This window comes from Sorex fumeus, unplaced genomic scaffold (assembly GCF_029834395.1).
Source record: "Sorex fumeus unplaced genomic scaffold, SorFum_2.1 ptg000037l, whole genome shotgun sequence".
Lineage (NCBI taxonomy): Eukaryota > Metazoa > Chordata > Mammalia > Eulipotyphla > Soricidae > Sorex > Sorex fumeus.
The window spans coordinates 63,757,065-63,781,258 of NW_026606094.1; the positions used below are offsets into that span (position 1 = coordinate 63,757,065).

The 24,194-nt window shown below is 42.6% G+C and overlaps 1 protein-coding gene across 1 annotated transcript in view; it reads left to right on the forward strand.

Moving 5' to 3' along the window:
- The window catches only part of DNAH11 (dynein axonemal heavy chain 11), a 331,353-nt gene that overhangs the window by 186,588 nt on the left and 120,571 nt on the right, over positions 1–24,194 (forward strand). The window contains exons 42-51 of the mRNA XM_056118695.1: positions 1,533–1,706; positions 3,994–4,198; positions 5,258–5,423; positions 6,883–6,985; positions 9,101–9,340; positions 11,351–11,539; positions 11,792–11,961; positions 14,080–14,242; positions 15,214–15,337; positions 15,797–15,939. Of these exons, the coding sequence (XP_055974670.1) occupies positions 1,533–1,706; positions 3,994–4,198; positions 5,258–5,423; positions 6,883–6,985; positions 9,101–9,340; positions 11,351–11,539; positions 11,792–11,961; positions 14,080–14,242; positions 15,214–15,337; positions 15,797–15,939 (1,677 nt within the window). The remainder of the gene's footprint in view (positions 1–1,532; positions 1,707–3,993; positions 4,199–5,257; positions 5,424–6,882; positions 6,986–9,100; positions 9,341–11,350; positions 11,540–11,791; positions 11,962–14,079; positions 14,243–15,213; positions 15,338–15,796; positions 15,940–24,194) is intronic.

Below are 24,194 nucleotides of genomic sequence, written 5' to 3' on the forward strand. Positions count from 1 at the left end.
TACATTTACTGACTTAACCCCCTCTTTTCTCATCCTTCCCTAGTTTTTCCATCTAGATTCCCCCAAAACTCTGTGTGGGTCAACATCCTACTGATTCTTGTCCCAGTTGCCAAACAGATCCATTTTATTTGAAATAGTGAATCACTTACTCTTCGATTTGGCTGAAGTGGTGGTCAGGTGAGACAATTTTAGATGTAAATTAGAAGTGAGCTGTATTTTGAGCCGGGCAGGGCACCCGCTAATTAAAGTTTCTGAACGAAGGCCAAGGCCAACTTTTCTAGGGTGAGAAACTATCCCAGTCCCCAGATCTGTAAATAACAAAGTGACCTTGTCTCCATTCCCACCTGAGTGGCCCATGCAGAGCAGTTTGGACAGGGGTAGAACTGATCCATCTTCTCTGTCCCCCTAGTCCCTCCTCCTTGTGTGTGCTCAGCCACAGCCAAGGACCAAAGGACAGTCCAGGCAAAGCAGGTATGAGCTATTTCCCTGAAGTCAAAGGAGGGCAGTGCTGTTGGGTCAGAATGTGGTGGCTGAGTGCACCATGGACTCACAGGAGAAGAGCTCTCAGGAACGCCCGGGGCCAATGAACTTTGGCTGTCAGAGGCACTGTGTCGGGTCATTGCTGGCGTTAGGGGGTTGTTAAGGTGCTGGTGCCTAGTCACCATTCCCCTGCCTGTGCGTTCCCAACCCGAACCTGTTCCTATCATCTTACCCAGAAACAAAACGCTTTCCATAGAAGAGATTCTCTTCCCTCCCATCCTCTCACACTGGTGAGGGCCCCTGGGTGGCAGGAATTGAACTCTTGGGCTTTTCCAGAAATGCCGTTCTTGGTGGCAGAGCACCAAGTTGAGCTGCTTCCCTCTTTCTCCCTTCTTCGTGGTGGGTTTAGAACTCCGAAGACCAACAGCATTTTAGTCGTGACTTGAAGGAATGAAGTCAGGTTGGTGTATGCTTTCCTAAACAAGGACGTTTGTGCAAACAACCATTTTTTTTATTGCTATGGTTTTTATAAGGCAAAGGATTATATCAAAGTGCTCAGGCATGCTATAAATTCAGAATAAGCGGCAGTATTTAATTCAAATAAAGTTATTGATTTTTGGAAGGATCTTACTTTCCTCCTTGAATCCTCCCTTGATACAAACATTGGCAGAAATCGGCATCTGCTGTTTGATTTCTGTTGTAATGAAGCCGAGTATGTTCCTAGCCTTATAATTTGCTTGATAATTCGTTACTAAATTGAATTAGCCAGGGGAATCTAAGGTCTAAGGCAATAAGCAAGGGTAATCTGAGGGTAACCTAACCTTCCCATGCTTATCAGACTTAGTAATTATTCCAGAAAATGATGGATATTACAGCTTTCTGCCACTCTGACATAATCACGCGTGACTTTTGTTTATTTTTCTGAGTCAGTTGCTTGCTCCCATCTATAGTTATAACCGCGGACGTGCCAAGTGCATTGAGCAGGATCAGGCTTTGAAGGTCTTCAAAATGACCCTTGTGTCTACAATAAGGATTTCTCTTGTCCTCCTCAGCTTTCTGGTTATCAGGCTGAATTCAGCCAGTGGTGGCATAAGGAAATGAGAACAGTAAAGTTTCCATCCCAGGGAACCATCTTCGATTATTATCTGGATCACAAAACAAAGAAATTCTTGCCTTGGACTGATAAAATTCCACAGCTGACTGTGGATCCAGATGTGCCCCTGCAGGTAGGTGTGAGTTTGGGGGTGTTGGGTCACAGTCTTGTTCTGAACCTCCCTCTCCCTTTTATGGGAGAACAGAAATATAAATTTCCTCCCAAAATATTTTAATGTCCTTCCCAGTGCATCAGTCACTGTGTTGATAGATACCTTTAGCATGTAACATCTTTCTTGGCAAAGAAAAATTTTACTTATACAGTGATTAGTCAATTTTTCTGTCTGCAAACTTATGTTTTTTTTTTTTAACAATTTTGAGGTAACAGTTTTGTTCATAATTTCCTGGGAACTGTGAATTTTATGAAAACATTTCTGTTTTAATGTTGTTGCGGTTGCTGGTTGTGGGGGATACCCCAATGTGCTGAGGCCGTGAAGTACTGGGGTCAAGCTCAGGGCCTTGCAGACCACCCTGATCTTTTCAAGGTCCCAAAGAAGAACTCTTCCTGCTTCTCATTTGCCAGGGACCACCCCAGCCCACCCTCAGCCCAGTGTGGGGCCAAGTAACAGGAGCAAATACAAAATACTCAGGTGTTGTCAGCATGTACTCCCTAAGTACAGAAGAATTTTAGTCATTGTAGAATTTAGCTCTTTGTCTTGGGAAAGGTGTGCACCTTGCAGCGAGTTTTGCCCCTTCCCCTCCTTTGTTGTGGCCATGTTGCTGTGTCCGGAGTTTGCACATTTAGTTGCAGTGATCATGGAGTCACACTCATGGTTGCTGTTCACCTGGGCTTGCCCCCAGCAGTGGGGGACCATGGCAGGGATCAGATTCTTGGCCTCAGGCCTGCAAAGCAGACACTCTACCATGGAGCCATGTCCCTGGGCCACCTGTAAGGAATTCTTCATGCTCTTTACAAGTTGGCCCTCAATAAATGCAAGCTGTTGGTCACTTTTAGTCACTGCAGGGTTCTGTGTCCTGCATGCTTCGCTCTATCACTCCCTTGGCCTAAACTTATATTTGAGTGCTTGTCTGCTGAGTGTAATTTCTATTTCATTCCATTTGTTCCTGTAAACCATATCAAATTCTACGTGAGAACTGTGATATCCAGAGGGTACAGCAGCTAAGGCTAACCTAGGTATATTCCCCAGCACCTCATAAAGCCCCCATGAGCAGAGCTAGAGCAAACCCTGAGCACCAATGGGTGTGACTCAAAAACACATGCATACATAGTGTCTCATTAAGTAGCCTGTTTTTCAGAACAGCAGTGTTGTCATAGAAATTTTTAACAAAACAGTTCACATTAAGTTTAAAGCATACTTTTGAGTTTTTTTCTATATCACAGGAATAAAAGCCACTGTTCCCCTGAACTGCTGTCTCCTTGTGTTCAATTCCTTTAGCATATCATTTACCACTTAAATTTTGCCAAGGGGACACACTCAACAGTACTGAGGGTGACTTCTGGCTCTGTCTCTGGGAATCAAATGTGGTGCTGGAGATCCAACCTGGGGTTAGCTGCATGCTAGATAAGTGCCTTACCCACTGTGCTATCTGTCTGGCCCTTTACAGACCCAGGCTTTGCTACCAGTTTTCATGTACGGCTGGATTTCTGTTGGGGGTCTAAAGAGTGGTGGGCAATTTCTTCTTTACCTACCATGTTCTCTTGTGTACAAGAATACAAGTCAGAAGAGGGCAAATATCTATTCCAAAATAGGGCGCCTTGGGGCTGGAGCAATAGCACAGCAGGTAGGGTGTTTGCCTTGCATGAGGCTGAGCCGGGTGAGATTCCCAGCATCCCATATGGTCTCCCGTGCACCACCAGAAGTAATTCCTGAGTGCATGAGCCAGGATTAACCCCTGTGCATCACCAGGTGTGACCCAAAATGCAAAAAGTGGGGGAGTAGCACCTTGTACTAAGGTGCTAGAACTCAGCTTAAGCAAAGTAAATCTGCTGTCTATGAGCTAAAACTATGACATCCCTTCCCAATTGCTCTCTCTGCAAGCTGTGATGCTTGAGAACTGATGATTTAGAAATGCAAATGAGAGCCCAGAGAGTTGGCTCAGAGTGCCAGCATGTGTTGACTACATGCAAGAGATCCTGGTTCGGTCTCCAACACCACATGCCACCCCCACCCCCACTCCCAGATCTGATCCCTTTGCTGCTCTTCAGGTGTAACCACCAAACACTGCTGGTGAATCCTATAACCATTTTTTGAAAAAAAAGAATAAAAGAAAATTAGTTGAGATCGTGGGTGAGACACTGAGTTCAGGATTCTTTGAGGTGCTGAAGTGGCACTGTGGTTTCAGATATGAAATGCCAGAATGCCTCTCTGAGCTGTGTCCACTCTATTTTATCCCACACAGAGACTCCTGGTCCACACTTCAGAGACAACCCGGCTTCGGTATTTCATTGAGTTGTTGCTCAAGAAAAGACAACCCCTCATGCTGGTCGGAAACGCTGGGGTGGGGAAAACCATTTTTGTGGGGGACACATTGGCAAAGCTCTCTGAGGATTACATCGTGTCTCGTGTGCCTTTCAACTACTACACAACGTCTGCAGCTCTGCAAAGTGAGTGCTTCTCTACATTATGTTCCAGAAGCGAAATCAGAAACTTATATACAGTCGGAAGAGATTGTACAGTGGAGAAGATGCTTGCCTTGCAGGTGACCAACTTCAGTGTGATCCCCAGAACCACACAGAGTTCCTCAGACACTACCAGGAATGACGTCTGAGTGCTGCTGGGTGTGGCCATTAACAAAACAACATTAATAACCGCAGCGCATGCTATGTTGTCTGAGCATGCTTTCTGAGTCATGAGAGTGTGGGACTGCGTTGTTCATTGTTTCCTTAACTCTATCAGTGGAGACAACTAACAGTTTCTTACAGCCCTCATGAGCTCATCCACGAGTGCTCTCTCTGAAATCTTTTTCTTCATCAAATTTACCTTCCAAAGTCATATGGGCCCAAGATGAAATGTTCCACGGTGCAGACACAGGCAGCTATATCTCCACACATCCACACGTTTCACATTTCTTTTTTCTTTCTTTTTTTTCCCTTTTAGCTTTTTGGGTCACACCCAGCAATGCACAGGTGATACTCCTGGCTCATGCACTCAGGAATTATTTCTGGAGGTGCTCGGGGGACCATATGGGATGCTGGGAATCGAATCTGGGTCGGCCACGTGCAAGGCAAATGCCCTACCCACTGTGCTATCGCTCCAGCCCCACGTCTCACAATTCTGATCTGGTGATCCAAAAAGAGAGATGTGAGAACTTTCAGAGATACTTTTTAGCTTTCTGGATGCTTCTGTGAGGGCCTGGAGACAAGGTCTGAGGGAGCAGCCTATGGCCTGCCTGGAGGAGCCCAGGTGTTAAAGTGGGTCAAGGGGAGGAAAGTGCTCCACCTTAGTGACTGAATCTCTCACACCTGGTGATGCCTCCTCCTAGGAGGGAGACTGGCATGGGAGCATGATGGAGAGGTGGGCAGGGAAGCATCTCTGGGCAATAGCCTGCCCAGATGTGATACTTAAAGTAGAGGAACTAGCAGGACAAATTTGGGGAAAGGATTAAGCACTGATGGTTTACATTTTGCCTGTGATTGGAGACCACAGTTACATATTTGCTTCAGGAATTCTTGAGAAACCTCTGGAGAAAAAAGCTGGTCGTAACTACGGCCCGGGAGGAAATAAAAAATTGGTGTATTTTATTGATGACATGAACATGCCTGAAGTGGATGTCTATGGCTCCGTTCAGCCCCACACGCTGATTCGGCAGCATATTGATTACGGACACTGGTGAGTAAGTCTCTGCCTTTTATTCCCCTCTGAAATGTCATCATCATCATCACCACCAAGAGGAGTTTAATAATGGAATTGCTTTTGGGGCCGGAGTGATAGTACAGGGGGTAGGGTGTTTGCCTTGCACACAGCTGACCTGGGATTTGATCCCTTAGCATCCCAATCTCTCAAGCACCACCAGGAGTGATTTCTGAGTGCAGAGTCAGGAGTAACCCTCTGAGCATTGCCAGATGTGGCCCCCAAGCAAAAACCAAAACAAAACAAATTTGCCCTTGACTTCTTCTGAGGAGACACATTTTCTGTTATAAATTTGGGTTTCATTTTGCATCCATCTCCATCAGTGGAATAGTGGAATAATTTCCCACTGTGTCTTCAAAGCATTGGGTTGAAGTAGGTCTTAGAAAAACAAATTACCCCAAATCATGGACACTGTAGGCATTAACTTATGCCAGAGCACTGTAGAAGAGCATGACCTGACTCTGTGAGATGTGCCCCTTGAAATGTTGAGGTGCTTCCATCAGTAGTTCTCCCCCATTAACCATCAGACGAGCCCTCCTCACCTGGCTGTGGATATTTCTCTGCAGAAATTGTCATCCGAGGAGCACTAAGTAGTGAGAGTATGTAAGCAGTAACATCTTCCATTCCAGGTCTTGAATTTTAGCATTGAAGAAATTAAGTAGCCTTCAATTGTCTGAGCTTTGGGGGAGGGTTTGTTAGAGTTTATTTTTATTTGAGTGTGTTTGTTAGAGTTTATTTTTATTTGAAGTACCATGATCTATAATAGTGCTAATGACAAGATTTCATACATACAGGTTCCAACACCACCCCTCACCCCCACCCACAGGAGAGTCCTCTCCCTCCACCATTATCTCAGGATCCCCTCCTAATACCCTTCCCCACAACTATCGCTCCAACCCTACCTTTGGAAAGCTCAGTTCTCTAGACCAGCTTCTAGGTCCAATTACCTTTGGGTATTTCATATTCCCTCACCATATCCACATATAGAGGATCATTCTGTGTCCCTCTCCCTCTGGCTGACTTCGCTTAGCATGGTACTTCCTAGGTCTCCCCATATAGCTGCAAATTGTATGATTTTATCTTTTTTTTAAATTAAAGCTGAGAAGTATTCGATTGTGTATATATGTACCACAGTTTCTTTTTCTATCATCTGTTCTTGGACACTCAATTAATCCAGAGCTAGGCTACTGTGAATAGAGCTATAAGGAACAGAGGAACACAAGTACCTTTTTGAAAGAGTGGATTTGAGCTCTTGGGGAAGAAGCCGAGAAGTGGATTCCTGGGTCACACCGACTGAGCTTCACCTTATACGTCTTGTCTTTCAACATCACTGAGTATTTGTAAGGATTGGAATCAGTTTGTGATGAAGCCCTTCAGGAACTTTTGTTGTGCAGTCATCTCCAGTTTGGATCTTAAGGTTCTGGCTTCTGTCTCGCAGGTATGACAGACAAAAGGTGATGCTTAAGGAAGTCCACAACTGTCAGTACATTGCCTGCATGAATCCCATGGTTGGCAGTTTTGCCATCAACCCTCGGCTCCAGGTAGGGTGTTAAGTGCTGTGCTCTTTCGCTCTCCCTCTCCCTCCTCCCACTCTCTCTCTTTCTCCCTCTTTCCCTCCATTTCCCCACCCCTTCACCCATGGAGTCCCAAGACCCACTTCTTAGGGTTTTGTGTGTGTGTGTGTGTGTGTGTGTGTGTGTGTGTGATAGTACAGCAGGTAAGGCATTTGCCTAACACGTGGACAACCCAGGTTTGATTCCTCTGCCTCGCTTGGAGAGCCTGGCAAGCTACCGAGAGTATCTCACCCACACAGCAAAGCCTGGCAAGCTACCTGTGACATATTCGATATGCCAAGAGACAGTAACAGCCAGTCTCACAATTTGTTGTGAGACGTTACTGGTGCCCACTCAAGCAAATTGATGAACAACGGGGAGGACAGTGCTACAGTGCTACAGTCTTGTGATTCCAAAGATTGAACCCAGGGTCTCATGCATATGAGGCACGTGCTCAACTTCATTCTCCCTAAATAGAATACTTGGGTACCACATTTCTTGATTATTTGTGCTTTTCAGCACAAATTAGGGCTCCTATCAGATGTTGGTTAAGCACATACACATTTTTTTGTTTTGTTTTTGCTTTGGGGGTCACACCCAGCGATGCTCAGGGCTTACTCCTGGCTCTGCACTCAGGAATTACTCCTGGTGGTGCTTGGGGGACCATATGGGATACTGGGAATCGAACCCAGGTTGGCCACATGTAAGACAAACTCCCTACCCGCTGTGCTATGGCTCCAGCCCCACATAAACATTTAAACATTTTGTAACAAACAGACCTTTCATCTATTTGTGTTTGGATACTAGCCACTCCCAGTGATCCTGGCCCAGCAGTGATATGGGCCTGAGGGTTTGGTGCTCCAGTGGCCATGTAGGACCAAAAATGTAATTCTGGGTCACGCACATGCCAGCACATGCTCTGCCACTTGAATATTTCCCCAGCATTCATAGGATTTTTAAATGATTAATTTTAGATCTACAGCAAATTAGCTGAAAGTCCAGAGAGCTCCCATAGACCCCCTATGTCTTGCATTAGTGTGGTACGTGTGTTCTATTGCTGAGCCTCCATTGATACTAAAGTCCAGCATTTCTTCATTCTCTGTATTTGGTGGAATTTATCGTGACAGCTATTAGCCACTGAAGTTTTATACAGTATAGTTTCACTGCACTAAAAATATCTGGTATTCTACAAACCCATCCCTCCCACCCTCACCCTGTGACAACCACTTAATCCTTTTTCCCCCCCCGTAGCAACCACTTAACTCTGTGGCAACTTAATCCTTTGGCAGCCACTTATCTCTCTGTGACAACCACTTAGTCCTTTTTCTGTCTTCGTAGTTTGCCTTTTCTAGAATGTTATATAGTTGGAATCGTATGAAGCATTTTTAGATTAGCTTCTTTCACTTCGCTTACACAGGCATTTTTGATTCCTCTTCATGACTTGATAGCTCATTTCCTTTCATCACTGAATAATATTCTGCGTATGCCTGCACCACAGTTTATTCATCTACCAAAGGATACCATAGTTGTTTTCCAAGTTTTGACAGCTCAGAGACATATCCTATAAATATTTATGTGCAGATTTCTGTGTGTAGTTCTTAGCATTTTAATAATAATAACAACCACCCCAACACACATACAGCCACAGCACACCATAGTACACACTGCGTATGTGTTTATGTGGAGGGAATTGGGCTCATCTGGTTGATTCTGCTGACATTCATGAGACCATTCACATGTCTGGTCATTGACCCTCAGCTGCTCCCAAGTGTCCGTGGCTGGTGGGATGGCAAGAACACGGCTCCGCTCCTGGGTTCCAGCACACTTGGAGAATTCACAGTGACGGGAGAAGCTGAGGAGAGTGAGTGGGAAAATAAAGCTTCTGGCTGTAACTGGTGCTCTCTCACTTCCTGTCAGTCTGTGGGAGCAGACAAGCCAGATGGCCAAGCCCCAGCCACACAGAAGGCTCTGCAAAAGAGATGTGTGATGGACATAGATATGGGGCGCAAAGGAAAAAAAAAAAAGAAAGACAGCCCTATTTCACAATCTACTGCTCCCCTGATAATCCCTCTTTATGCATTGCTTATATGTTTCTCTTTTCAGAGACACTTTACTGTATTCGCATTCAACTTCCCCTCCTTGGATGCTCTGAATACCATCTACAGCCAGATCCTTAGTTTGCACTTCCAGCAGCAGGCATTTGATCCTTCTGTTCTCAGGAGTGGCCCTACTTTGATCCAGGCAACCATCATGGTCCATCAGATGATGACACAGAGCTTTTTGCCCACGGCTGTTAAATTTCACTACCTCTTTAATCTGAGAGACCTGACGAACATCTTCCAGGTACCTTGTTGGCTCAATTCCCTGTCTTGAGTGGAGGAGTGACTATAACAATGGGGGCACTCATTTCTAGATCTCTGCTTAAAAGGATGCATTTGTACATCTTCATTTTTAGACCATAAACTCATATATGAAAGCTTAGGACTGTTTAATCAATGAGGTGTGTGGAGGCTTGGCAAGAGAAACAGGGCAGTCTCTACTCTCTATTTCTTTTATGTAAATATTTCTGTGTGGCTTTTTGTGCCAAGTAAGAAGAATAATTCATTGTTCATAATATGTGTTTATGTAAAGTTTTTTCTTTGGGCAACACCCCAAACTCCTGGCTTTGTGACCAGGGGTCACTATTTTTGGGGGGGGTCACACCCAATGATGCTCAGGGGTTACTCCTGGCTCTGCACTCAGGAATTACTCCTGGCAATGCTCAAGGAACCATATGAAGTATCAGGAATTGAACCCAGATCTACTGCATGCAGTGCAAACACAATACCCGATGTACTATTTCTCCAGCCCAAATCAGGTCACTCCTGGCTCTGCTCTAAAAACCATTTGCAGTACCAGGGATCAGCCAGGGTCAACTGTCTGCAAGGCAAGTACCTTAATCCCTGTACTATTTCTCTGAGCCTGCTTATATAATTTTAAAGACTTATCATCTAGAGAAATTGCAATTTCTTAAATTTCTATTTTATTTTGCATTGGCCTTCACATTTACCCGGCAAAATGTCAGTATTTATGTTTTGGGTTTAGGGGAAAAAATCTAAGAGGGAATTTTTTTATCTGAAATTAAAAATATAAATAGTAAAGTGTGACCTGTCTTATCCAGTAAAAATAGTTTAAACAATTATTTCTAACTTGGGTTACTTTTGTGAGAAAGAAGGTGCCCAACTTGTTATAAAGTAAAAACTTCAGGAGTCTTTATATTTGATAATTTTTATTTCTTGGCATTTTTACAAACCACGTTCCTATATTCAACTGCAATGCTGCTCTAGTCAACAGTTTCCTAAGACTGTGCACCTTTTTCTTCTTTACTTATTTTCCTTTCTTTCTTTTATTTTCTTTTGATTTTGGAGCCACATCCGGAAGTATTCAAGACTTATTCCTGGCTCTTGGGACCGTAGGTGGCATTGGGGATCAAACCTGGGTTGGCCGGATGCAAGACAAGTGCCTTATCTCCTTGTACAATAGCTCTTTGGCCCTTCTCGATATTTTTCATATCTGCCTGACCCATGAAGTATTGTTTCAGCAGATTTTTAATCTTAGAAGAAATGAGATGGACGATCATAGGTGGTAAGAAGTGTAAGGCCTGACTTTCACCTCACACCCAGTGTGTCAGCTCCCCCCAACACCTCCAAATCGTACTTGTGTGCATTATAGCCCAGTCTCTGGACTCCCTTGGTATTCTGTTTGAGTCCTGAGTGAGCTGAGTCTCCCTGGAAGAGGTTCCATATGAAGTCAGCATTTTAGGGCTGTGTTGAGTTTATTATAGAACTGGTCCTGGATCTGCCCACAATCGTGAATCTGGGCAGTTGACTTTTGGGTCTTATATTTGCCTGTGAAATGAGAGGTTTGCACTAACTGATACTAGAATCTTTTAGATTTTACATAACTAATCCTATGCCTTTCACCTTAGCTGTTTGTTTTGGGGTTTTGAAAGTTTAATGCTTTCAGAAGACATTATAGACACAATAGGCACCGGTGTGCCAATATTTCCTTCAACTTGATAAACTGCTGTATCACATACAGAGTCTTAGAACATGTTAAAGGGGTCTGAAGAGATAGTACAGTGGCTAAGTGCTTGCTTTGCTTGTGACAAACCCCACACCATATGGTTCTCCAAGCTACCAGGAGTGATCCCTGAATGCAGAGCCAGGAGTAAGCCCTGAGTGATGCAGGGTGTGACCCCCAATAAACCAACCCCCTTCACCTTCCAAAAAAAAAAAAGAACATGCCATAGAAACATTCTCTTGGACTCTTGTCAGTTTCTGAATTTTTGATTTTTCCTGTTCTTATTATTAGGGGATTTTATTTGCTTCTCCTGAGTGTTTGAAGGGTCCACATGATTTAATACGCCTTTGGCTTCATGAATCTTGTCGTGTTTACGGAGACAAACTGGTAGACACAAAGGATTGTGATTTGTTTCAGAAAAAGCTGCTGGAAACTGCTTGCAAATGTTTTGAAGTAAGTGCACAAGTGTCAGAGGTCCCCGTTGGCTCAGATACTGCTGGTATGTTGAGGGTAGAAGTGTGATGAGACGTGTATGTGTTAGGCCAACGTTCACCTTTCTGAAACAGCTGTGGTTCTTGTGTCCTCCCGCTCTGTCCAAGGGCTAACTATAATCTCGGGCCTCGACAGGCTACTTGGTGACTGTCTCTCTCTTGGGGCATCATCAGGGGTGGCTGACATGAGCTTGTTTTTCTCCTCCTCCTGCTGCAGGGAGTAGACCGTGAGACACTGCAGCAGCAGCCCCTCATTTACTGCCACTTGGCTAGCAGTGGAGGACACCCTCAGTACCTGCCCGTGAAGGACTGGGAGGTACTGAGGACAGTTCTTACGGAAATGCTGGACAACTACAACGAACTCAACGCTGCCATGCACCTGGTCTTATTTGAAGATGCCATGCAGCACGTGTGAGTGATGTTTCGGGCAGAGTGAAAACCACTGGGCATCCACTGCTGTTGTCATGGCATCATCCTTAGTTCCTGGTGGCTGCCAGCACTCATCTCCTGTGTGCCAGACAGAAGAGAACTCCAAGTGTCATTCAGCTGTTGGTTTAATTATTATTCTAATCCCCAGTTGTAGCCAAGTATATTTATTACAATTCATAATATCATTAAGTATTTAAAAATAATCAAGATTCTATTTTTGGTGATATTTTTCTTTTTTAGACATTTTTTTGAGGCACCATGATTTCACAATAATGCAAATGGTAGGGTTCAGTGATGCAATATTCCAACACCATCAGAGTGTCCATGTTCCTCCACCATTGTCTCAGGGATTACTTTCACCCACCTTCTCCCCCTGTGGTAAGCTCAGTTCTGTACAGAGCTTTTAGGTTCTGTTACCTTTGGCCATGTGTTATTCCCTTATTATGTTTCTTTATATCAAGCATTCTGTGTTGGTCCCTCTCCTCCTGACTTTGATCCATCCACATAGCAACAAATTGCATGATTTCACCTTTTTTATTGCCAAGTAGTGCTCCATTTTATGTATACCATAGTTTTTTTTAAGTCCAGTCATCTGTTCTTGACTAATTCACCATTTTAATGTCTTCTCAGGGTTCACTGTCTCAAGTATCACCATTTTAGCCAGAGTTTCATGTTCCTTCCCTCTACCCCAGATAGGTCAGAGCATTGAGAGAGAAGAAGAGAAATGATTTGTTCAAGTCATGATGTTGGAAAGTGGTTGAGACATGATGGGCCCAAACTGATTTTCAGTGACTAAGAAGCTTTATTGAGTCCTGCTGAGTGCTGTACTCAGTGATTCAGGACTGTGCAAACTAGAAAAACAGCAGTGGGGGAGACATATATTTTTGGCAGTCACTCAGAATGAAGCCCCTGTCCTAGTGCATGGCCTGGCCAACAAGGCTTTCTCTCGCCTCCTGTGCTGGGTGCCTGGTGCAGTGCACATCCTGTTCAGCCCTCACTGGTCTGGGTGTGCGGGATGCATTGGTCAGCAGGGCAGGCCAGGTCTCCTGGAGTTTCCCTCTTAGAGGCTCAGATGGACATTTGTAAGAACATGCACACATAAGCAGAAGAGGAACTAAAAGGATCATTCAGGGCATGATATTTAGAGCCACTTCAGAAAAGCAGTGTCGAGTACTACTGTATAGAAAAACAGTATTAAAAAGATACAGGATGTCCAATATTTGCACTTGGGTATTTTTATGCTTCTATTTTGTTTTTCTTGTTACTATCTGTAATCATAACACATTTCTCCAAACCCATATTGGTATCCTAGAGAAGTCTGTTCACTCTCACTCTAAAGGTTTCAAGTAGTCTTATTAGCATAAGTGCGAGTAGCATAAGTATTCAGAGTCTCTGAGATGGGGCTAAATAACAGATGTGTAGACCTTACTGGAGCTTGAATCTGTGATTGTGAGAGGTCTCAGTAAAATTTCTAGTGGACTTGGAGCCTGTGGAAAAGTCTAGTAGCAGAGCAGGATGAAACAAAGAAGAAGTAGGTGTTAATCTCAAACAGAGTTGTTGGCCAGTCCTTCCCCCACTGCCTACCAGTTACAGTTCTGCTCAAGGTCATTCTCCCTTTCCTGCCCCGAGGAGGTTTCCTGCTCCATTTCCTGCTGATGCGGAATTGAAATCTTTCTCACTAAGCAAAAAAGTAGATATTAGGCCATTGCACGCGGCCAACCCAGGTTCTATCCTTGGCACCACACCTAGTCTAACCCCGAGTCTGCCAAGAGTAATCCTTGAGCACAGAGTCAGGAGTAAGACCTAAGCACTGCTTAGGTCTTACAAACACCAAAGAAGGCGCACAGTCCGAAGACCTTGTCTTTGTCTTCTTGGGCTTTGGTGGAGGAGAGTAAAGCCCTAGGAGTCACGGATGTTGTTGGCCAAGGCTGGTATTAGGGCTGACCAGGCAGATGCAAAGAGCATCTTTAAGGAACCGTGAATAAGGACCCAAGGCTCAGAATCAAAATGTGAATTCAGCGTCCACTAATTCCTCTGAGACAGAGGCCAAATGTAGTGTGGGGGTTTCTAGATGGAATGCCAGCTATTCTCTCTTCCTAGGTGCCGCATCAGCCGAATCCTGCAGGCCCCACAAGGCCACGCGCTGTTGATTGGCGTGGGTGGCTCTGGCAAGCAGAGCCTGTCCCGCCTGGCTGCCTCCATGTGTGGGCTGGAGGTCTTTCAGATCACGCTGACTGAAGGCTTTGGAATCCAGGAGCTGCGGGTGAGGACGAGTATCCAGGGCCTTCTCCCCTGGAATTAGCTGATGAAGTGTGAGCTTTACCAGATCCTACACCCTTCTTAAGTCCCCAACACAGCCCAAGACTCTACAAGGTAGAAAGGCAGGGTGTGAGCTCCATAGAAGATCCAACAATCTTTACCCATATTTCATTCATGGTCAAATAAGCATGAAATTCTAAATATTTTTATAGGGTTAGAAGTCTACAGACCAGTCCCAGAAAGTGTTTTACTATACCCTTGGTTACACACACATGTGCTTTTTTTTTTGTATGGATCATGCCTGCTATCCAACTTGATTAGCATTCCACTCTGAAGGGGTTGGGAAGTTGGTGGAAAGAAGCCAGTTTTACAGGTGCAAAGAAACTTTTTTCACCTTTAACAAGACTAGGAAAATCTATTGCATACTGGGAATGCATTCCAGAAACAGAGTTTAAAGCTGTTAGTTTTTGTTTTTGTTTTTTGTCACAATAAGATTTCTGAAACATGACTTGGAGTTTGTGCATAAGTGTTCTTTTAAAGGCAAAAAACAACACATTTTCTGTATTATTGAACAAAGTAAGTAAGAACCAAAGAAAAACTGTCTTCAGTGAAAGACAGTGAAAACTGAGTTCAGTGAAAACTAACTGTCCAAATGAGCTAAAACTCCACTGCACTTTCTCCACCAATGGACATATTTGCAGCTGTCAGAAGGGACTCGTGCCTCGATGGTCTGTTCTGATCAGCTCCATGCAACCCCAGAGGTGACACTCATTCTTATAGGCTGGGGATGGCTTTGCTGGCCTGCTATTTGCCTATCTCTCAGGGTTACAGAGAGGAAAGAATACGCAAACAGGAAAAGCACAGCTCAGTGCTCTGAAATTACAGTCATTCAGCTCTTCCGAGAACTCACACACGTGCACCCCCAGCATGGCCCCTGCATTTTAACAAACCATGAGTGATGGCCTCTCCTTGCAGGTGGATCTTGCCAATTTGTACAGCAGAGCGGGAGCCAAGAACATGCCCACCGTGTTCCTGCTGACAGATGCCCAGGTTCTAGATGAGAGCTTCCTCGTGCTGATTAATGACTTGCTGGCATCAGGTGATTAAAGCAACGCATTTCTTGAAATATCTTCCCCCAGTGACAAATTATCTGTGGTTTCAGTGAACTTTAAAGAGAGATAATTTGTCTTTGAGATGTTCACTGGGGCAGTCTTTGGGGAAAAAACCAATAAACCTTACCAATTTGAGGTGTATTGCATTTGGAGTCTGCTTTTGGTGAAGTGTGTTGGAGGGGCCTTCAGTTATTCCTCCCTTGAGTTGTTAATCAGTTCGTGCTCCTCAAGTGATTTTCAGTGGGGATGTTCGTCCTAGCTGTGTGGTGGGTCTTGTAAATACAAAAGAAAAAAAAGAAGATAAATGGCATCTTTGATTTCAAAGTCTTGCCTTATCGTTTTAGCTGAACCTTGTCTTTGAATGAACCACAGGCCTTAGAAAAGCAGATCTCAAAATTTAATTGTGCTGATATCTTAGCGATCCTTCTCATTTTTGGGGGGAGCAGGAGAAATCCCGGATCTGTTCAGTGATGAAGATGAGGAGAAGATCATTTCTGGAATTCGCAACGAAGTTCGCAGTCTGGGCCTGGTGGACTCCAGGGAAAACTGTTGGAAATTCTTCTTGGCCAGGGTGCGACTGCAGCTCAAAGTAAGACACACTCCCTTTTATTTTCTGTCCTTCGATGCCAGCCGTTGCATTGTGAAATGATTCTCTTTCATGCTTCCTACCTGCCTTTGAATTTGATCTTCATTATGCAGGCATATTTGCATTTCCCAGGCCCGTGTCTCAGGTGTATCCTCCTAAAGTTGCCTGAGCTGCTGGTTCCTGCAAAGCATCATGCAGAGCAGACTGTGCCCTGTTTGATGGAGCTGCACTTGAGATCCATCCTCAAGGAGCTGCCACTCTTATAGGAAAAGAGACCCTAGACAAGAACTGTAGCCCTGGCCCCATATACAAAGTTCCAGCGTCGAGAACTACAGAAGATGCTGACATCTTTCCCAGCAGCTCTAAGTCCTTTTGGAGGAAGTGATGTGTCCCACAGGAACTAGAATTCCTGGGGAAGTGATGGATTGAGGAAATAATTAGGAAGAGGAAGTACCATGTATCCAAGAGTAAGGAGACCCAGAGGAACAGCTGAGCAGACAAATTTGCATCTGGGAAACTTGCATAAGTTTGGTCCCTAGCACTGCATGTCCCCCAGGCACAAGAGGGAGTGACCTCTAAGTACAGAGAGTCCAGAGCTCTATAGGGTGTGGCCTCCACCTCCCACCTGCCACCTCCTCCAACAGAGAAAAGGAAGGGTAGACTGTGCCCTGCTTACTTAGAGGAACCTGATAGTCCCAAATGACTGCCACAGAAAGTTCCTGTTGGATAAATGAGGCCCTAGGCTGGGGATGTATACATGAGAATGAGATGAGGGGGTTGGGAATCATTAAGGAAACAGTGGAAGAGATTTTTTTTGTCATCAGTGATTTTGTTTTATTATTTATATTTATTTTAGGCACTATGCTTCATGGTACTCTTAATGTTAGGATTTCTTGCATATAATGGTTTTTTTAAATTTTTAAATTAATCACCGTGAGGTATATTACAGACTTAGAAACTTTCATGCTTACATTTCAGTCATACAATGATCGAGTAACCATCCCTCCACCAGTGCCCATTCTCCACCACCAACGATCCCAGTATCCCTCCCATCACCTCTGCCCCATTCCCCCACCCCCCCACCGCACCCCGCCTCTTGTGGTAGGGCATTCCTTTTTGCTCTCTCTCTCCTTTTGGGTGTTGTGGTTTGCAATATAGGTTTTGAGTGGCCAGGAGAGTTTTTATAATAGTAATACTTGAGGGCAAGTAACTGAGACCCATTGCTCAAGGGCTCAGCCTGAGGATCTTCCCCACAAACTACACTATGTTATAGTGTCTTATAGATATATCAGTATTCTAAGAAAAAAGAAAACTCCTAATTTACATGACCCAGAGCCAGTAGAAGAATACTGTATAGGAAATTAAGACTTCTGAGTATTGATAAAAAGTAATACCCTGGAAAAAGTAACCATAGTGGCAGTAATAATAGCAGCCTCTGCCCCATCGCATGTTTGGATTCCAGTTAACATGCAATGGGGCCATTCTAGACCTTGGAGTACTCAAGAAAGGAAATGACTTTCTGATGTTCACCAGGAATGTACCTTATGTGGAGAAATAGTGCCCCAGATGACTTATGTGACTTTGGGAGAAGAGAGGCAGTAGCTCCTTCCTCTTCATATACCTTGTCAGACAGAAGAAGTGAGGGAGGTTAGCCTGCTAAAGTCAGCTTTGCACACCCTTGGGGCATAGGCCTTGCACCCAGTCAGCTCCATGAGGCAGTCATCATCAGATGGTACCTGAGTTCCACCTCATGGCACGGGAAGATCTGATTGCTTGGGGGACCTGGGGCACCAGACTGGAGCATGGAATTTGCTCTTTGAAGGGAAAGTAAATGCTAATCCTACCTCTGCCAAGGTTTTCTCTGGTCAATTGCCTACCCCTCAGAAAAAACTTTCAGGAAGCAGAGGAATGGGGTAAATCAGATTCGGTTTTTGGGAAATGAGGAGAGAAGAAGAGCTACATGTTCAGGAGAGAACATGGACTTCTCCAGAGTGGAGAGAACCAAGGACACATCCCGGATAGAGCTGTGGGCAAATGGCTAAGGTGGAAAAGGTCCCTAAAGTGAAAGAAAGAAGTTGCCTCTCTCAGGGAGAGGTATGGGCACCCCCCAGAATGGGGTCTTGCACACACCAGTTCTATTAGTAGGGTTTGACTACATTGGTCCAACAGCTTAGAATTGTTGAGGGTCCTTGTAAAAGTATTACAGTCTTTGTCTCTGTGCTGGGCCCTCTCCTCCAAGGGGGTCCAGCCATATGCTCCTCCAATTCCTAAACTTGACTGGGCTTCTCCTCTATTTCAGAGGTCTTCTTGGTGCTAGTTTGGATTCCAGAGGATTGGATTATCCCAGTGCACATCACAAGGGTCCCCGTTTTCTTGCCTGCAGCATGTGGAACAGAATGATGTTAAGGTTCTCATCCGCCTTGTAGTTTCAGATTCCATATTCATCTTACTGAGCATTGCAGACCTAAGGTCATAAGGTTAAAATTTAAAGTTCAGTTGTCCAAAGAATCCCCTCCCTCAAAAAAGATCCTTATGACTGTACTTACCAGATTCTAACAAGGCCAGGGATTTTTTCCATCTTCCATAGTAATATATGTAGATCAGATTTTCTCTATGAAATGGGAAAACAGATGCCATAATATAATCGAGAGAGTGATATTATAAACTTTTGTCTGTCAATGTCTGTTCCTCAGAGCAGCAGAATCAACCTTGGCTAGAATCTTTTTTAAAAGGACCAGTTCTTCAGTGCTACCCCAGTGTACTGAAGTCAGAAATCCTGGGTATAACCCAGCAGTATGACTTCACAAGGCCCCAGAGGCTCCAGGAGGACTTAAACCTGCGAAGCATTGCTACAGATTGAAGAAGCAGTCTTTAACAAGCTCTTGTGTAGACAATTCTGCTTGCTTCTGTAGGATAAACTCCTCGAAGGGAATTGCATGCTTCACGAGTTACAGTTCCCAGTGGTGTGAGACGACTCCTGCAGTTTCCCTGCTGCTTGTCTGACTCATAGGTGGGGATCTCAGTTTCTTCTTCCATCTGGGCTGGTGTGTAACTGCTTCAGCCAATATTGAGTCCAGTACAGTGATGCTAAGAAACTGCTGAGGCTAAATCATAAAGGATTCACTGCTTTTCTGCTGTACTTGGTTTTATCTATGTTTTTTATGTGTAATTTTTTTGAGACTACTTATATATCCTTGAGGAGGGGTAGAATCCACCCCTTCCAAACCCCTGCACCCCAGCACCCCTCAGAGATTCTCAGCCAACTAGGCTGACTTCTCAGGGGCCACCAGGGCTGCACCCAGTGATTTTCAGAGGGAACCATACCTGGGTGGGACACAAACCTGTCTACTGTTCAGTCTCTCAAGCTCAAGAAAACTGCTTTAAATTGTTCTAGTTTTGTTAAGAAATAATCTAGTTTTGTTGAGAAATGATTGCCACAGTAGAGGCAACTGAAATAAATGAATCCATCTTCTAATATGCATACAGTAAAAGAAAGAATAGAAAGAAATAAGAGGAAAATCCTCCTAGTTCTTTCTCTGAATTCCTTTGATTTGGGATCTTTGGTGATTCCATATAAATTTTACGAGTGGTTTTTCCTATTTTCCCTATGTCATTAAATCTTGATAGGGATTACATTGAAGCTTACATTGAAGATCACATTGATGACTCTTGGTAGTATTGACCTTTTGTTTATTTTTTTTTAAATTAAGGTAAATGTTGTTTATAATAGTGTTCATGTTTATGCTTCTCACATAAAGAAACAAAGTTTCTGTATCACTACTGCCAAAGCACCAAAAACCTTCCACCAAAATTCAGATTCTTTTTAGTGCTCTTACTTCTGCTTTATTTCCAGAGGTCCTATTCTCATTTTTGGTGAGTCTTTGCCACTGATCCTATTCTTGTATATGTAAATTATTCTAGTTTTATTATGTACTTAAATATCCTATAGCTACTAGTCAACTGTTGTCTCATTTTCCTTGGTTGTTCCCACATGTTTATATATCTGGATAAACATCACAATAATTGTGTTAAATTCTAAACAGATTTGTATTTGAATAAAAGCAAAGTGGTTTTTATTGAAAGAAATAGAGATATGTGAGGAGAGAGAAAGTGGAATCTATGTTCGAAAGAGAACACAAGCTTCTCCAGATGGAAAAAGCCAACATTCCAATTCTGATGAAAACCAAACAATTTTTTTTCTATTTGGGATAATTTAACTTTTGTGAAGCAAAAATCTTTGCTCTTATAAAAGGAATATTTCTTCTATAATATTTTCTCAAGGTATATAATTTACATATTGAAGATGTATTGTTTTTTAAGTTCATAACCAGATATTTTATTGTCTTCCTGGTAGTTTCTGTTAGTTGGTTGATAATATGTACCTTACAGGTAGTATTTATCTTTTATAATTTGTTATCAGTTTCCTCCTCCATTACACAAGAATGTTAGGTAATTCTGGGAATAGTAGGGATTTTGTCTTTATTTTTAACCTAATGAAAATGTTTGTGATATTGCACTATTTGATCTTAGACTAGCTTTGGTTTCAGTGTGCATTTCTAAGGAAGTATCTATAAAATTCCTTTTCAGCACCCATTGAGGTCATTATATTGGTCTTCTCTTTAAATAAGATAGTCAAATAGTAAAGATGGGTTACTGAAGATATACATTTTCATATTAAATTTGTTTCCTTTGATTATGTTCTGAGACAGTCCTTACCAAAACTGAGGTGAGTTTTATGTTTATCCCCGTTGTCACAAATTTCTTTGCATAGCATCACTTCCTTTAATCAGATTGAGATTCTGTTATTTACAATACTGCTGATAATGCATTTCATTCCAGTATCACACTCGTTATTTTTTATTATCTTTTTTTGTGTTTCCTTTGTTTTAAGCTAGAACTTATCTTGGAGTTAGAACATTATTTCCCCCCATTCTCATAGGATTACTAATTGAATGATATCTCTTCATTAGTAAAATCAGTGAAAGTTAGTGGGGTTTTTTTTTCATGCCTTTGCATTGTTTAATGCTAAGGAAAACTAGTGTGTCTCTCTCAAACACTCCCAGTCCTTAACATTGTCTCTCAGTTTGCTTCATGATGAAAAGTTAATCGCCAGCACCTTTCCCTAAGTGAGAACCAATATGGTGTAAAAATGGATCCTCTCGATCTTCATCTTCATCTTTGCCTTAGTGTATTTTTCTTTAAGCCATATAAATTACCCTTAAATCCCTAGTATTTTTTAAAATATAGATTTCTGGGTTTTCTCTATTGCTTAAAAAATCGTTACATTCACTAGCAAGTGCTGAAGATGAGATTTTGATGAGCTGATTCCTCTCTTGCATATCATCCTAGTTGGGTAACTTGGGAAACCAAATGTGTTACAAGGGTTAGTGAGCACACCTGGCAGGTCCAGGTAAATGATGTAAAGTTGCCACCCCATTACCCATGCTTGCCACCCCAAAGCAGTTCCCATTTAGACTGCAGGGGCAGTGAGGACCTGTTGGCATTTAAAACGCTGCCCCTGAGTCCCACAGTGCAGTTCCCACTAATGATGATCAGATGTGCGTCCTTGGGTTGCCTGAAATAACCCAGTGAATTAATGCCAAACACCTTCCTTCTTTACCTCTGTATATTTACATCTTCCCTGCATAATTATTGCCTTGCAACCAGGATATGGTACTTTCAGCCCTCAAACTTTTCTGTCTTGCCTTCCTAGTCTTCCCGATACCACATGACAAAAAACACTTGATAAGTCTGTCAGCCTCTGAGTCTTTCCCGAGATTTTAGATATCTATTGTCTCTCTGTCCCATGCTCACCCTCTCCTTCTATTTGTCTCTCTCCCTAAGTATATTTATACATCTAAAGGGCAATCCACTTATGATTAAAAAAAAACAGGTTCATTGTGGAAAATTTGAAAATAGAGAACAACTGTAGCACGGTAGCACTGTCCTCCCATTGTTCATTGATTTGCTAGAGAAGACACCAGTAATGTCTCCATTGTGAGACTTGTTGTTACTGTTTTGGCATATTGAATATGCCACAGTAGCTTTCCAGGCTCTGCTGTGCGGGCGGGATACTCTAGGTAATTTTCGAGGCTCTCCAAGAGGGGCGGAAGAATCAAACCTGGTTGGCCGTGTGCAAGGCAAACACCCTACACGCTGTGCTATCGCTCCAGCCCAAAGAATCACATGAAGATATAAATTCTGAGTAGTTAGATAGTACCTAAGGATAGCGACAGATAGCATATTGCTATATTTCCTTTCTGTTTTCTTTGTATGTATTTACTCATGCACAGTGCATGTTCAGAACCAAATTTGATTTAACATATTATGGTTTGGTTTTGGTTTGGGGCACTCCCAGCAGTGCTAGGGCTTACTCCTGGCTTGCACTCAGGAATTACTCCTGGCAGTGTTCAGGGAACCATATGAGATGTTCTGGTTCAAACCTAGGTTGGCTTCATGCAAGGCAAATGCTTTATGCACTGTACTCTTTCTCCAGCCCCATTAACATCTAGTTTCTTACCTCTCCCTTTGCCTTTTTGATTAGAGGTCCTTCACAGAAACAAACATCAAATGATTTCAAGAATTTGACACAAATTTATTTTGTTCTGAATAACTATTTGTAAAAAAACCTTAAACCCATCTAAATTCCCTGCTACTTAGAATCCTTTGTCGATTTATAGGAGCTCTTCATATATTCAAATAATATTCATATGCTCATAATGTCTTTCTTCATGTTGTAAGGTTCCAATTTTTTATAAATGTTCACCATTATGCTTTATTTACATAAATTTATTTAAATTAAATTTATATTAAAAATATAGGCACAAGCCAGCGAGATAGTACAGTGGGTAGAGCACTTGTTTGCATGCATCTAAGCTGGGTTTAATCCCCAATACCACATATGGTTCCTTGAATCTTGTCAGCAGTGATCCCTAAATTCAGAGTTAGCAGTAAGCCCTGAGCACTGCCAGGATTATCCCCCAAACATCACTGTCACTGTCACTGTCCTCCCATTGTTCATCGATTTGCTTGAGCAGGCACCAGTAACATCTTACAACAAATTGTGAGACTTGTCATTGTTTTTGGCATAATGACTACATCACGGGTAGCTTTCTAGGCTTTGTCGTGCGGGCGAGATACTCTCAGTAGCTTGCCAGGCTATATGAGAGGAGCAGAGGAATCAAAGCTGGGTCGGCCGCATGCAAGGCAGACGCCCTACCCACTGTGCTATCCCCCAAACATACAGATATGAATTCTGTGTCAAAGACTCACCTGCGTCTCACCCTGTGTTGTCAGCTTTCCTCTGGAGGAACCACTTGTCTGGCTCTTGCTCCTCACACTTCTTTAAAGGAATTTCACTCCAGAAAAGATCAGAATTACTGTATTTTTAAAAATTGTTTCCATACTCCATGGTTACAAAGGTATTATTCTGAATTTTCTTTAGCTTACAATACTTTCAATATTTAGTTTTCCATTTTAGATACAGTATAAGTTAGCTTTTCAACTTTCCTCCCCCAAATTTTTCTAGTATAATTTATTGTATCATCTCTCACCCCTAATTTGAAATGCCATCTATCTCATATTGAATGCCTAAGTGTACAATTCTGTTTTGTGACATCTGTTTCTATCATGTTCCTGAAATATGTTCAGCTATGACTCTATAAATCCATATAATTTTTATTGTGGCTTCATGATTTATTATGGAATTTAGTAGATCAGTATCACCTTTTTTATACTTATGTAGGATTTTGAAACTTTACATTCAATTTAACAATTAAAATAATTTCATTGAGGCTGTATAGGTTAATTTGGAAATGATTAAAGTTTCCATTCACTCACAGGTCCTGTCTTTCCTATAAAATAAGACTTATTTCCTTATGGTGTGAATCCTTTGTCAGTGTTCTCTTTTGTCAATTTTTTTTACATTATTTTTAAAAAATTACAAATGAACTTTATAACCACTGTACCAAGTTTAACTAGTTTGGGTTATTATTACATTGATTAACAAATTAAATTTTTATAATGATTTATCTCCAGAAAGCTAAAGCACTTATTTATTAAACAAGTTTTTAATATAAAATGTCTATAGTAAAGCAGATTGTATAAATTTTTCTCAATATTTTATAGCTTTTGACCCTGACAATCTTTTTAATTGATCATGGTGCTTGTATGAGAAAGTCATTTAATGGAGGAAAAGGAGGGTATTTGATGTTTTACTGGACAGTACATTAAATTTCTACCATCAGTTCCAATAGATT